This window comes from Capricornis sumatraensis, chromosome 8, assembly GCF_032405125.1.
Source record: "Capricornis sumatraensis isolate serow.1 chromosome 8, serow.2, whole genome shotgun sequence".
Lineage (NCBI taxonomy): Eukaryota > Metazoa > Chordata > Mammalia > Artiodactyla > Bovidae > Capricornis > Capricornis sumatraensis.
In genome coordinates, this window is record NC_091076.1 from 41,389,525 (window position 1) to 41,405,323 (window position 15,799).

General features: G+C 49.6%; 1 protein-coding gene across 1 annotated transcript in view; it reads right to left on the bottom strand.

Moving 5' to 3' along the window:
• ME3 (malic enzyme 3) overlaps positions 1-15,799 on the bottom strand; it is a 227,137-nt gene that overhangs the window by 45,278 nt on the left and 166,060 nt on the right. Inside the window, exon 6 of the mRNA XM_068977703.1 lies at positions 8,152-8,255. Coding sequence (XP_068833804.1) covers positions 8,152-8,255 — 104 coding nt within the window. The remainder of the gene's footprint in view (positions 1-8,151; positions 8,256-15,799) is intronic.

The window sequence follows — 15,799 nt, forward strand, 5'->3', positions numbered from 1 at the left end:
CTTGAACCTCTCTACGAGAATCCAGGCACATCTTTGCCTAATTTCTGCTCTAATGGTATAAAGACCAAAAAAGGTTATAGAAAAGCTCTAGACCATTATAGAAAAGATATCATGATGTGATGCATGGTTAATTAACACATGAATTACGTGGTCATAAGTTATGCTATGATTACAAACAGGGCAAGGGTTTCAGGCCAGGCTGGTCAGGGCAGGCTTCCGTGGGAAGGGCAGAATTTGAGTTGGGGTGTTACCATGGCTTCTGTTCTCATCTTCTCCCACTTCTTGTCAATTTCAATACTTCTGTTGCTCAAGAACTTACCAAGCCTCCCTGCTGCTCTCTGCATCAGGTTCCAACTACGGCTTTGTGAGGATTGATAATTTTCAAACATTTTTAGTAGAAGTTGTTTTTGTTTTTTTTTAAATTAATGAAATCTTGAACAGAACCATGATACAGAAAGCAATTAAAAACAATGATATTTTTCTTCAAGTAGTTTTAGTCTCGTATGGTTGCTGGGAAATATTCATTTCTAGCAGCTTGGATGCACTTCTGTAAAAGCCTGGAGTCTGAGGAAGCTTGGTTTACAATCACCTAATTATCGGGACTTCCCTGGTGATCCAGTGGTTAAGAGTCTGCTGTGGAATGCAGGGGACAGGGGTTCAATCCCTGGTCAGGGTACTAGGATCCAAAGTGTTGCAGAGCAAGTAAGCTCGCACACCACAACTACTGAGCCTGCATGCCCTTGGAGCCTGTGCCCCAAGTAGACTTCCTGAGCCGCAATGAAGGATCCTGCATGGTGCACCGAAAGTCCTGTGCGCCGCAACTACCCAGTGCAGCCAAAATGGAGAAACAGACACACACATAGATATTGAAGAGAACACGGGGTTAGATAGCTTAAGCCCTTTCTACTTCTGAGCTCTAATAGTTGCAACCCTCTTCCTGGATTCCGAGGCCTATCAAGCAGCCCACTCTATTCCTGTGTGTGTGCTTAGTTACTCAGTGCTCAGTTCTAGCCAACTCTTTGGGACCCCCACGGACTGTAGCCCGCCAGGCTCCTCTGTCCATGGGATTTCCCAGTCGAGAATACTGGAGTGGGTTGCCATGTCCATCTCTAGGGGATCTTCCTGACCTGAGGATTGAACCTTGAGTCACCTGCATTGGCAGGAGGATTCTTTACCACTGCACCACTTGGGAAGCCCCTATACCTACTTAACTTTATTTTGAGCCAATAAACACCCATCTCTGTGGGACCAGTCCTCCGGAGTCTTTGCCTACTCCTTGCCTTGGCTGTGTGCTTGTCTTCCTCACGATGCATCATCCATGTGGAATGTGCTTTCTCTCCTGTGGCTTACTCACATTTGGCCCTGCCTCTGTTTACTTTCCATCTCTCCCCAGTCACCCCTGATTGCTCCTTTCTCTGAATTTCAATTGAACTGAAGGCCAATACTGAACAGTCGAGTACTTAATTCTTCTCTAATTACTTCCTGTTCAAAATGTTGTCTCGTTGGAAGACCTGTAAGAATCACGAGGACACAGTGCATGTCTTTTATTTCTTTAGAATTTCATTACAGGGCTTAGTCAAGTTCTGGGCATGCAGTCATTATTCAAACGCCCTGGAAAAGCATGATTATCTCCGTTGTTTGTGCTGCACTCAGCTTTCTCAGAGCTCCTCACCTCAGTGCTGAAAATAAAGCTCAGTTCCCAGGAGTAAGCGACCCATACCTCCTGTTCTTATCTTTTTGCCAAAAATTCATTCCCTCACGGGTCCAGTTGGAAAAGTCAAATTCTGAAAAAAGTAGACAAATTTGCTGGGAGGGTGATGTGACTTTCTGTATTCCACAGGAAGTTTTTCATAAGAAATCCCCTGAACAAGAGAGTCACAACTGTTGTTACTGATTTATCTATGTGTTAATACTTATTTTGGGCTGTACTGGGTCTTTGCTACTGTGCTCAGGCTTTCTCTAGTTGTGGCGAGGGGGACTATTCTGGCTGAGGTGTGGCTTCTCTTGCTATGGAGCATACGCTCTGGGATGCTCGAACTTCAGTGGGTTGTGGCCTGAGGGTTCCAGTCCTCGGGCTTAGCTGCTTCACTGCAAATGGGATCTTCCCGTACCAGGGATCAAAACCAGGCCCTCTGCGTTGGCAGACGGGCCCTCACCCACTGGCCCACCAGGGAGGCCCTTGGAGTCTGTATGACTGATACCTCTCCGGGTGCATCGAGTGCCAGGCCGGGTGTGGGAACCACAGGTCAGTATTCATATGCCTTTGTGTGTTTGACCCACTGCTTTGTTCCAGCGTGGGTGGCGGGTGGGCATGGGGGTGGAGGGTGTCATGGGAGCAAAGTCCATGATTTGTAACTCAAGAAGCAGCTGTAATTTCATGTGGATCTAACAGACAGGCTTGGTGTAGTTCTTGAAACATCCTGAACACCTGGAGATGAGAAGTCTTCAGCCTCCAGGATCCTTTGGCCTCTGAGTTGCTCCTGGGCTTTAGGGGTTGCAGAAGGACCAGCGCACGTGGGTGTTCATGGAGCCTCAGATGCTGAGGCCACAGGCTTGATCAGATCCAGGAGGGTTAAAGCATGGCACACGTGCTGCCACGCCTCACTGCCCTGCTCAGGGCAGACACTGCTGATCAGCCACAGCCCCGTTTCCAGTGGTGCTTAGACAGGCCTCAGAATCCCAGCAATCAGTGCTAGCACAAGGAACAAAACCTTTTACTCTCCTTGCCATTCCTACCAGCAATATCCTAGCATACCCCTGGTGGCTCAGCTGGTAAAGAATCCTCCTGCAATGCAGGAGGCCTGGGTTCTATCCCTGGGTTGGGAAGATTCCCTGGAGAAGGGAAAGGCTACCCACTCCAGTATCCTGGCCTGGAGAACTCCATGGACTGTATAGTCCATGGGGTCGCAAGGAGTCGGACACGACTGAGCAACTTTCACAGTGTACTCCCAAATTTTGTTGAGCAGATTATCTTGCAGTTATTCACAGGGCACAGTTTCAAAATCAGTAGTAAGACACACTCTCTGCTCTCTTTTCCTAGGTGGACCCCATCATGCCCTTGACCTTACACGTGCGCACTCGTGTGTGTGTGTATGTGTGTGTGTTAGTTGCTCAGTTGTGTCTGACTCTTGGAGAGCCCACGGACTGCAGCCCACCAGGATCCTCTGTCCATAGGATTCTAGAGGCAAGAATACTGGAGTGGGTAGCCATTCCCTTCTCCAGGGGATCTTCCCGACCCAGGGATCGAACCCAGACCTCCTGCATTGCAGGCTGATCCTTTACTGTCTGAGCCACCAGGGAAGCCCTTGACCTTACATACCATCTATGAACTGGTAACTCCTAAATTTATATTCCCACCCAGAATTCTTCTTAAGAGACTCGGAGGCTGAGAAAACTTAGAGGTAAGGTCTGAACTCCAGGAGGCAGATAAGAATATCTCTGCATTCACAGATCCTTGAGAGCAGACTGTTTATTTCTCTGAGGATTGCCAACTACACTTGACACAGCGTCTTATATACAGCAGGCACTCAGTAACTGACTGCCAGCTGTGCATGATGCACCTCCCTGTTTCTATGCGGAAGGAGGCTGTTCTTCTTCTCTGCCCTTCTTGCATTTCTCAGGCACAGCCTCTGGTATTGCTGGCTGCCCCGTTCCTTGTCCCTCCCAGGCTGGATGGGGTGTGGTTGTCTGTTACCTTGGTGGCTCCCAATGAACCATGCCTCCTGATGTTCAGACCCTCGTGTTGCCTTTCCCCCTTGGAATCAGGTGTGGACCTGTGATGTGCTTTAACCAGTAGAATGTGATGGAAGTCATTCTGTGCTAATCCCACTATGGTATGAACCTCAGGTCTCTGGTGTAGGATGGTGTGTGTCTGTATGTGTGTGTGTGTGTGTGTGTGTGTGTGAGAGAGAGAGAGAGAGAGAGAGAGAGAGAGAGAGAGAGAGAGAAATAGAAAACCAGAGAGAAAGATGGAGAGACACAAAAAGACATTTTCCTGGAGCTAAGACGCAGATGACTTTCTTTTAAGTCACGTTTTAAAAAATCTAATATCTCCCTTCTTTGTTATCACTCTTATCAAGAGTTTAGAAATCTCTATATTTGGGGTTTGGGGAGCTAGAGAATGGGGGTGACTTCCTCTTATGGCCTGCATAAAGGCTGAAGCCGCTGCTTCAGACATCAAACGCCTGTCCAGCCCAGGCCAAGCATCAGACAGAACTGGGGCTCCAGGGGCAAACTTAGAATAGACTCTGCTGTAAGTAACAGAATGAAAAACCCAAGTGGAAACCATTGGGAAAAGCCGATGACTCAGGTGCATCACTCCAGGGTCCAGCACAGGGCAGGGAGAGTGTGGGGAGCATGGAAGGACTGGTCTTCGCCATGGGAACACCAGGCTGTGCGTCAGCTCTGAGCCGGACACGCACAGTGGCTCACGGCTGCGGTTCGCAGGTAACACGGAGATTCCTTCTGCCCTCGTGGGTCTCCCCCAGTGGCCACCCCCTAGGGCAGCAGCTGAGCCATAGTAACTTTTTTTGTTCTGCCAAAAACTCTTAAGATGAGTGGGCAGAAGCAAGCTGGTGGAGCTTTTACTTGCAGGACTTTTGAAAAGAGACGAGGATGTTGAAGGCAGGAATCAATGTTTCCCAAGGCTGTTTCTTAAAATACATGGTGTCTGGCCTCAGGGGGGCTGACTCACCGGCTGTCCCGGCCGGGCACCCCATCATGGGGCTACTATAATCCCAGGAGACCGGCTCACTCCCCACCTACTGCATCCACAGCAACATCTGTTTCAGCTTATTAGAAAGTTAAGCAAGTGTCAGCCCCTCATCGTTTCCACTTAAGGACACATTCCTCTTGGCTGACGCACATCCCTGCCCAAGGGTTTACCCCTGGACTGTGGGAGTGTGTCTGTGAGACTGTAAACTGATTTTAATGATAATTTACGGAGCCTCTTACATCCTAGTTTATTTAACCTTCTCACACGAATAGCAAGGCTTCTCTGTGGGGAATCACGGAATGACTACTGACTTTACTAGATAAGCAGGGAGCCCTGGAAACAGGAAGCCAAAGAAACGTGCTCTCAAAGCCAAACGCATTCCCGTGTGTCATCCACAAGTAACTGCAGAAAGCAGTCTGGCCTTGGAGTCAGCAGACTCATGGTCAGCTCGCTGTCCTGCCAGGTGCTGTGTGACCTGGGACAGGTTCCATGACTTCTCGAAGCCCTCAGATCTCTGCCCTCAGATCTCTCGTCTGCTATCCTGCCGGCCACACGGGAATCTTCAGAAGTCTGAATGGGCACTGGGGTGGGGAGGCTTCTTAGAGGACAACTGATGCTTCACTTCCTTCTATGACAGCACCACTCAGATGCCATGCAGCCTGAGATTGAAATTGTTCTCACAGAGTGTCTAGTGCACTGCAGGTTAGCTCAGATCTATTCTGAGCTGAAAACTTCCCCCTTTAACATTCTGTCACCTGGTTCTTCTCTGGGTGAAACAAGAGAAGAAATTTACAGAAACAAGCCCGGTCCCTCCTCTGTAAGAACACCTTGCAGGTTTCTGGAGGGAGTTCCGCACCCCTGTGACCTGTCAGACCTTACACCTTCTCCCCACCAGGCCGAGCCTTTGCTCCTGTTGTGGTTATTGGAGAACTATAACCGTGATACCTGCTGTGGTCATTGTTTTCCAAAGGCACGTTAGGCAATTTACGATAATTTACCACCCTCAAGGTATCTTGTCTGGAACTGAATGTGGTATTCAGGATGATCTAAATGGGGGAGAATTAGGTGAGACATTCACCTCTTTTGTTCTAGATGATTCTCCCCTGCCCATGTGAAGTGCAAGTCACTCAGTTGTGCTGGACTCTTTGAGACCCCATGGACTAGACAGCCCATGGAGTTCTCCAGGCCAGAATACTGGAGTGGGAAGCCGTTCCCTTCTCCAGGGGATCTTCCCAACCGAGGGATCGAACCCAGGTTCCTGGGTTGCAGAAACCAGCTGAGCCACCAGGGAAGCCCTCTGTCCATGTAGCTGACCCTTGAATGGGCTGTTTCAGTGGTCCCATCTCAACAGCAATACTTCCTTCACAATCCCAGCTTCGAACCCTTGACTTTCTGATTATCTCTTCCCTTTCCTGCTTATTCCATCCGGTACCCAACTCAGTAATTCTCAGGCCTCACCAGGACCTCCTGTCCACAGTCCATACCACGCTCTCAGCCCTCCTCTCCAGCAGACCCTCATCTATCCCTTCTTCCCTGTCCTAGACCTCATGACGCATCATTGCAATCATCCCCTTGAGGACACTCTCCAGCCCTTTCCTTCTCTTTCTCTTGCTTGCCTGGCAAAATCTCAACCCTGATTAAATCCTTCTCTCTGTGTCTTCCCGTCCTGTATTCAGACAGTGGAAACCAGTTAGAGAAAGTCACAGGTAAGTTAAACTCATGACCTAAGTTAAGTTCATGGCCAGTAACCTGAAGGGGGTCCGTGAAGCCACCCAGCAACCATTCTCTAGCTTCGAGTCAGGACATTCCAGGTCCTGCCTCCTATGCCTCAAACCTGCACCCCTCAGTCCCCATCCTCACTCTCAGCCGATGCCCCTGTCATCCAGGAGAGCTCCCACGGACTCCCCCACATCTACCCCCCTGCCAGCGTCTGTGCCCGGTGCACAGCCTTCCTTCTGTGTGGATGGGCTCTGTGCTCCCATCTCAGACGAAGCACCCAGGTGGACACTGGACTCTCATCCCCTGGCTTACTGGGCCCGTCCACCCCCGTACTCCACACTCTGCTATCAATCTCATATTTTCTATAGAATCATCCCCACCACATATAATTTCACTATTACTTTCCTGCATCTTCAAAAATGAAACCAGGGACTGCCCTGGTGGTCCAGTGGTTAAGAATCCACCTGCCAATGCAGGGCACGGGGGTTCAGTCCCTGGCCCAGGAGGATCCCACGTGCCGCAGAGCAACCAAGTCAGTGCGTCACAGCTGCTGAAGCCCAGGTGTCTAGAGCCGGTCCTCGGCAACACGAGAAGCCACCGCAGTCAGAAGTTCGCGCACGCAATGGAGAGTGGCCCCTGCTCGCCGCTATTAGAGAAAGCCCCCACCCAGCAACTAAGACTCAGCACAGCCCCAAATAAAATAAGCAAATAATTTAAAAAATAAAGACAAAAACCACAGCAACAATAAAACGCTTTCTTCTTATCCCTGGATAAGGAATCCAGGCAATCAGGCTTTAAAGTCTGGTAACCTGCCCGAGGTCACAGACCTGGAAGTGGTGGGGTGGGTGTGTCCACCCCCAAAGCCCACCCAGATGAGATGTCCTGGGCTACAGAGGCCAGTCCAGCTCTCTCTCCAGCCAATCGCTGAACCCAGACAACGAAGTCCCTTGTCAAGGATGTGCAGACCAGCTCTGCTCTCCCTGGGCACTCTTGGGGTGGCAAGCAAGGCTGGAGATTTTCAGTGAGAAGGGACCTCTGGATCTGTGGGGACCAGCTGAGCTGCTGAGACTGTCTTGACTGACGGGCCTGTCAGACTTGGTGTGGGAGGACGGGGGCTGTTTCCAGAACAGCTGGCATACCATCCCAGCAGCATGCCAGTCCCTGTAGAGAGAGCGGGTGGCAATGATGGCAGACAGATGGGGCAGGCTGGGGCGAGGGGCAGGAGCTGCCAGTGTGGCACACCCTTGTGCAGAGATGACACCTCGTAAATCTCGCAGGCCTGCCCGTGTGGCCTGCAGCGGTGGCTCATTAACACCGCCTGGTCGTTGGAGCCGGAAAATGACAGCTAACAAGGCCAGCTGCCTTGCAGGCCATTCCATCAGAAGAACACGCTTCTCTCCCCCAACACTAAGAACATCTCTATTTCTGACAGGAGCCCAGAACAGCTGGCCCAGGGGGGTTTTCCTCCCGGGACATCAGATACTTAACTGTCCCCCGATTACAGGGCCTTCAGCCGTCACCCCTCCTCTCCCTTCTCGGCTCCCCAAGATTATCTGAGAGAGCGAGCCCGTTTGGCTTTGAGATTTCCAAGGACACCGGGTCAAGTTGGAATTTTTGGACCATCTGGAAAAGCACGCGTCTCTGCCAAACCCTGTGTTGACTTAGTCATCCTATCTCTTAACGATCCTCTTCCACAAGGGGCGGGCTGACCCACTTACTTGTCCGTCACAGCCTGCATGAACTCGTCCAGAAGGTCATCATACTCCTGCCCGCGGACGCGCCGGTGCTTCAGGCCGATGTACAGGGGATCCCTGAGCAGCTCCTGCAACAGACAGCATCTGTCTCGTGAAGGGTCCTGGGTTGGCAGGAAGGGGGCGGTGAGGAGGGCTGGGGGGCACCTGTCCCCCACTCCCACTCCCCCGGTGCTGCCTGGAAGGGTCTGGAGGCGAAGCCACTGACACAGCGTGGACCTCTGGGCAGGGGGTCTGGAGTTTAGGAACCAAGGATGCTGGAACTAGCAAGACTCTCTGATACAGTCTTCCAGCCTCTGGCTGTGGCTCTGGGTTCATCCCAGGGCTGCTCAGCAGTAATGCCATGGACACTTTGGCCTGGACAATTCCTTGATGGGAAGGTGAATCTGCATGTTGTAGAATACTTAACGTAGCAGTGTCTCCAGGTTCTCCCCGCTTGAAGGGAGTAGCACCGCCCCAGGTTGTGACAATAAAAAAACGTCTCTAGACACCACCAAATGTCTCCCCAAAGGAAATTTCCTAAAGGAGATCAGTCCTGGGTGTTCACTGGAGAGACTGATGCTGAAGCTGAAACTCCAGTACTTTGGCCACCTGATGCGAAAAGCTGACTCATTGGAAAAGACTCATGCTGGGAAAGACTGAAGGCAGGAGAAGGGGATGACAGAGGATGAGATGGTTGGATGGCATCACTGACTCAATGGACATGAGTTTGAGCAAGCTCCAGGAGTTGGTGATGGACAGGGAGGCCTGGCGTGCTGCAGTCTATGGGGTCGCAAAGAGTCGGACACGACTGAGCTACTGAACGGAATTGAACTGAAATGTCTCCCTAGGGGACAAAAATTGACCCCGTTAAGAACTGCCACAGGCAACATCTGGATCGAAGTGCTGGGTCTCAACCAAAGTCACTGATCTGGACTCAAATTAGGAAACCTTCCCTTCCTCCCTCCTGTCCTTCCTGTGAATGCTTACTGAATACCCATCATGTGCCTGGCACTGTGCCAGGCCCTGGGGACACAAGGAGAGACTGATAGAGCCAGCATTTTCCATTCAGGAAAGAAGCCTGCCGTAAGCAGCCTCGTGCCAGGTGCCCCCATCGTCTGTGTCTGCACTGGTCTGACGGCCCCTCCCGCCTCTCCTGTACCCCTCACACACATGCCTGCACAGAAGGTGCAGGCTTATCCATGCACAACACATTTCCTGACCCTTTACTGACCTGCTAATGGCCTGCTGCTCTTGGGTCTCTCAGGGGCTTTGTGGGTAAGAGATAGTCTCTGCCTTCAAGGCGCTGAGTCTACTGAAGGTTGGCTGATGAGTCAGTAAACTCGACTACAGACAGACATTCCTTCAGCACAAAGTGTGGTCCATGGTAGCAGAGAAGGAGTGGAGAAGTTCCCACCAGGGACAAGTGGGGATGATGACATGGAAGGAATGGTCAGCATTTAAAGATGAGCAGAGTAGGGGAAGGACTTGGGGGAGGGGTGGTTAGGGAGTCTGGGATGGACATGTGCACACTGCTGAATTTAGAATGGATAACCAACAAAGACCTCCTGTATAGCATATGGGACTCTGCCCAATGCCAAGTGGCAGCCTGGATGGGAGGGGAGTTTAGGGGAGAATGGATACATGTATGTGCATGGCTGAGTCTCTTTACTGTTCACCTGAAACTATCACAACATTGTTAATCAGCTATATCCCAATACAAAATAAAAAATTAAAAAAAAATGACAGATTTTGCCAGGTGGGCTGGGCCCTCCAGGCTGAGAGGTCAACACAAAGAAAGACTGGGAGCTGGAGGTAAAAGCAGGAAAAAGCACCTGGTGAAGAAATAGGAAGCAATTTTATGTGTTAAGGTTTTTGGAAATTATGTTTTTGTGTCCTCCTTCCCCAAATATGCTTCCCAGGTGGCGCTAGTGGTAAAGAACCTGCCTGCCAATGCTGGAGATGTAAGAGACAAAGGTTGGATCCCTGGGTCGGGAAGATCCCCTGGAGGAGGGCATGGCAACCCACTCCAGTATTCTTGCCTGGAGAATCCCCATGGACAGAGAAGCCTGGAGGGCTACAGTCCATTGGGTCACAAAGAGTCAGATATAACTGAAGTGACTTAGCACACACACCCCTAACTATGAGCTCCTTGGGGTCACGGTTTTGTGTTCTCTTCAAATCTCCATCTGGACTGCTCCTGCAGGATTCAGAGACAAGCATGTCATGAGTCCTGCCCTCAAGGGGCTCGGCATCAAGTCTCAGCTCCAGCACTGACTAGCTATGTGACCTCAGGTAAATCATGTGACCTCTGGGAGCCTTCTTTTCATCTGTTCAGTTCAGTTCAGTCGCTCAGTCGTGTCTGACTCTTTGCGACCCCAAGGACTACAGCATGCCAGGCTTCCCTGTCTATCACCAACTCCTGGAGCTTGCTCAAACTCATGTCCATTGAGTCAGTGATGCCATCCAACCATCTCATCCTGTTGTCTCCTTCTCCTCCTGCCCTCAGTCTTTCCCAGCATCAGGGTCTTTTTCAGTGAGTCAGTACTTTGCATTAGGTGGCCAAAGTACTGGAGTTTCAGCTTCAGCCTCAGTCCTTCCAAGGAATATTCAGGACTGATTTCCTTTAGGATGGACTGGTTGGATCTCCTTGCAGTCCAAGGGACTCTCAAGAGTTTTCTCCAGCACCACAGTTCAAAAGCATCAATTCTTTGGTACTCAGCTTTCTTTATGGTCCAGCTCTCACATCCATACATGACTACTGGAAAAACCACAGCTTTGACTAGATGGATCTTTGTTGACAAAGTAAAGTTAGATGGGAATAAGATACCATCTGCCCAGCTTGATGGTGATGAGGAAATGAAATAATACTGATATATGTGAAAAAGCTTTGTGAATCATAACATATGCTGTAAAGTAATGGCAGCAGCTTTAACTTTCATAGTGTTTCCTATGTGGCGGGTACTTCAGAAGGAGGGCCAGACACAGTGAGGTTAAGAGACTCGACCAGCCCTGGGGCTAGTGAGTGGAGGAATCTGGATTCAAACTCGTGGCTGCCAGCTCCAGAGCCCATGATCCTCTGGGCCAAGCTGCTTCAGTGGTTTTTTGGCGCATCAACCAGAATTGACTTATCCTTTTTAAGACACCAGTCTAGGTCCATATTGTCTTGATGGCGCTGTAGGAGGTGGTGGGCGGAAAGTGTAGGGGACAGAAAAGATCAGGAAATATCTACCTTCCCAACCCCTCACCCCCTAATCCTCAGTCCACATATCTGAGGTGGATTTAACACTTTCTCCAAGGAACCACACGGCTACATCTGAGAAACGTGGAACCTAAACTTGATTTCTCAGTCTCTTCACTTCCTGGGTTATGCATCCCTGAGACTGTTTAGGACTCTGCTCTAGCAGTTGTGTGTGTGTGTGTGTGTGTGTGTGTGTGTGTGCATGCGTGCACGTGCACATGTGGGCAAATGATGTGAATGGGACATATAGCCTGTCACCGGCCACTTTTACAAAATGACCATCTGAAAGCCACTGAGAGACAGCAAACATCCAGCCAAGGGGACCAAAGAAGGGAATGATGATGTAACAACAAGATGGACAAGTAGGTGGCCACAGAAATTGGGTTAGGCCCGTACAGCCCCCTGGACAGACAGGAATGAGATGATTTAAAATGGAAAAAGCGGGAAACAAAACTGCACAGATATCCCAGTGTCATCTGTCTGAAACACATCAACTCAGAAAAGGCATACACAGAATGATAAAAATGGTATAACTCTTGGCATTTGCAGGAAACATTCACTTTTTTCAGTTCTTACAGAGATGAAAGGGTCCATGGTAAGTTATAATTTGTTATGTTTCCAAGAGACAGATTGATTCAGTGGTACATTAGGCAGCCAAGAATGGCTTTCTTGGTGCTGCATATGTGGTTTCTGGGGGCAAGTCCAATTCTCCAGTGTTATTGAAGAATTTTAGAATTTTCCAGAAGCTTCTCAGTATATCTGCCTTTAAGATGAAGGGTTAACCCTAATGCAGTAGTAGAGTTCTAAAAGTGGCTAGGAAGCTTTGAAAAAAGTCTTGATATTTTATAGTACTTATTTTATTTATAATAAAACATTTTATATCTGAAATATTTCAAAACTAAGTGCATCAAAAAATTGGGGAGAAAGTTTCTATGTGGAGATGACACGAAAATGTAGCTTCTCATACGTGGACAGAACTTTCGAGTAATTCACTTGTTCTGAATCAAAAGTAGCTTGATTCGGGACTTCCTCGGTGGTCCCGTGGCTAAGATTCCGAGCTCTCAGTGTAGGGGGCCCGGGGTCAGTTCCTAGTCAGGGAACTAGATCCTGCACGCCACAGCTAAAGATTCCACGTGCTGCACAAAGGCAGCAAGTAAGACCTGGCACAGCCAATAAATAAATAAGTATTAAAAAGAAACCATGTGTGGAATATGATGCAAACATTTTTCTAAAAAAGTAGTTTGAGGCTTCTGTCTTGCATGTTCTCATGCCCATTTTACAGATAAGGAAGGTGGAGTTCAAGGGTTTAAGTAAATTACCCAAGTTCACACAGCCAGAAAGTAGCAAAGCTGAAACTGAGCCTTGCTTTGACTGGATCTCCTGATGGTGCCCTTTCCACCCCATCATTTGACATTGCAGGGACCAGGGAATGTGGCTCCTGACCCCTACCCTGGTCCTTCTGAGAGTCCAGGAGTGGCTGGAAGCTCCAGCTGGTGCTGCTGACCCGGCTGGGGAGCAGCAACAGCGGGGTGGGGTCTGGGGAAACGCCGTGTCCACGTCTCCAGTCAGCTGGTGGTCCTTCAGCAGGAATGAAGACGGCTTCTCATGAACAGCAGAGGGTGGAGCTTCCACACTGTCTCACATGGAACAATTCACCCTGTGTCCCACCAAGTGACCTAAAGTGGGCTGTGGGATCAGACGCGCCTGGGTTTGCATTCACGCTCTGTCACCCAATGAGCTCTGAGACTCCGGGGACTCGCCCCTGCTTCGTTTTGCCTCTCTGTCCAGTGGCGATAATAATTATTTCTCTATACATTTCATTGAAATATAGTTGACTTACAATGATCTCCACTGCATAAGTTCTTTGAGGAAAGGGTCCTTATTGACATGCGTCTCCCTAGTGATGTTTACAGTGCTGTGCATGGCAGGCCATTTAAAAGCATTTATGATGTGAGTTGCAATTATGACTGGGCTAAGGAGATGCTGAATTAAAAACTACGCAGGTCAAAAAAAAAACAAAAAACACAAAACTACGCAGGTCTTAGAAATCACTTGGATTGGCTTCCTCCAAAGGAATTTTTGAGGCCCGGAAAGGTTAAGTGAACTGCCTATGTTCACAGAACGAATCTGGTGGAAGCAAGAGGCTGGCAATGACTAGAGCATGGGGTCTTCCCAGGAGGGACCAGCGTCCTCAGCCCCAAGCCTGCTGCGTTCTCTCTGCTAGGTTGTCGCCAAGTTCCTGCTGGCACTAAGTCAGTCTACAACTGTAACTTCAGGTTGAGGCTTTACTCAAAGCAGAGTAGATGAACCAGGCGGACCAGAACTTTCCCCACTGCCGTGGGAGTTGAGTGTGCCCTCCGTGGGTGTCTGCCTGGCTCTGACTCTTTTTTTTTTTGAAGGGGAAAGAAAGTACTTTATTGAATCACAAAACTGAAGAGTATAGACGTAGACTGACTTCAGATACAACTGAAGCCAGGTACCAAAATAATCATCGTAATGCTCATTCTTGCTGTTTAATCTCTCTCTCCAAACCCTAATTTCATAGCTCTTCCTTCTTCGTGTTGCATTCAGTTTTTTTTTTAATTGTGATAAAAGTCACATAATATAAAACATATTATTTTAACCATGTTTAACTGTATAGTTCAGGGGCACTAAGTGCCACTTAATGTACCACAATTGTACCTTATTGTAGAATTCTCACTATAATCCATCTCCCAAATTTTTCAGCTTTTCGAGCTGAAACTCTGTCCCCATTAAATACTAACTCCCCATTCTCCCTTCTCACCACCCTTGCCCCCGACCACTGGCACCTACCAAATATACTTCCTGACTCAATGAATTTGACAATTTTGGGTACCTCGTATAAGTGGACTCAAACAGTATTTCCTGTGCCTAATGTATGTTGGAATGCGGGCTTCCTCGTGGCTCAGTAGTAAAGAATCTGCCTTCTATGCAAGAGCTGCAGGAGACTTGTGTTCGATCCCTGGATTGGGAATATCCCCTTTAGGAGGGTATGGCAACCCACTCCAGTATTCTTGCCTGGAGAATCCCAGGGACAGAGGAGCCTGGCGGGCTACACTCCATGGGTGGCAAAGAGTCAGACACGACTAAAGCGACTTAGCACACACAGGTTGGAATGCATTATTAAGGTTAACTTAATATATGCTGGCTCTGACTTTTCAAGGTGAAAAATCTTGGAGACTAAATGTCATGGAAAACAAAATGGCTTGCTCTTCACCTGCTGTGTCATCTTGGTCTGGAAAAATACTTATCTTGCACAGCAACAGGCACACAAAAGTGTTATTCAGAGAACATCTGGGGTTCTGAGGAGGTCATGGGATTGGGTCCAAGGTGTGGACACAGGGCTGTTTCTCCCTCCAGGTGGCAGCTGTGCCCACCACGTAATTCTCTGGAAGCTTGGTCAACCCAAGGGTAAGCGACAACGACCCTAGGCTGGGCCTCCTCACTGGTCACAGGTGCACAGACAGCCAGCGCCTGAAGGCGCTGTGGGTGAACCACATTATTATCTGCAGTGACGGCAGTCTTGTCAGGGAGAAGGAGTCCTTCACCCTCCGGCTCTGGGGGCGATCCCATGCAGCCTCGGCAACCAGCAGCCCCCAAGGCACCGACGACCAGGCTCTGCCCGTGATCCGTCTCCTCCACCCGCCTCTTTAGTCTTTCCGATGAGACTCTCTCAGAGTCTCCTTGAGAGGAGACGCCATCAAAGCCCCATAGAGACTCTCACAGCATCTCCTTGAGGGGAGACTCCATCAAAGCTCAAGACGTGGGCAGAAAAAAAACCGAGGGCTGAGAAGCCAAGCCCAGGTTGCCCCATAGAATCCTTGGCACAGAGTGGGACAAGCGCTGGGTTTGCACTTAAATCTGAGGGAAGTCATTTCTGCCCTGGGGCCCCTTTTCCTGTGTGAAACCAGGGAGGGTGAGCCAGAAGCATTGACATCTAATATCTTGTGTGTGTGTGTGTGTGTGTGTGTGTGTTAGTCGCTCAGTTGTGTCCAGTTCTTTGTGACCCCATGGACTGTAGCCCATCAGGCTCCTCTGTCCATGGAATTCTCCAGGCCAGAATATTGGAGCGGGTTGCTATTCCCTTTCCCAGGGGATCTTCCTGATTCAGGGATCAAACCCAGGTCTCTCATATTGCAGGTGGATTCTTTACCTTCTGAGCCACCAAGGAAGCCTAGGGGTGGGGGGTGGGGGTGGGGGATGTGTGGGGGGGTGGGCCAGAGCAGGTGCCCTGCTGAATGGGGCGGGGCTTCCTCTCCCTGGCATTTGGAACATCATGGGATGCCCCTCCCTCATGCGCTCATGCCTCACATATTTATTTTTCCAGACCTCCTTGGTGTCGGCAGGTAAAAGTGACTCAGAATTTCAGGGCTG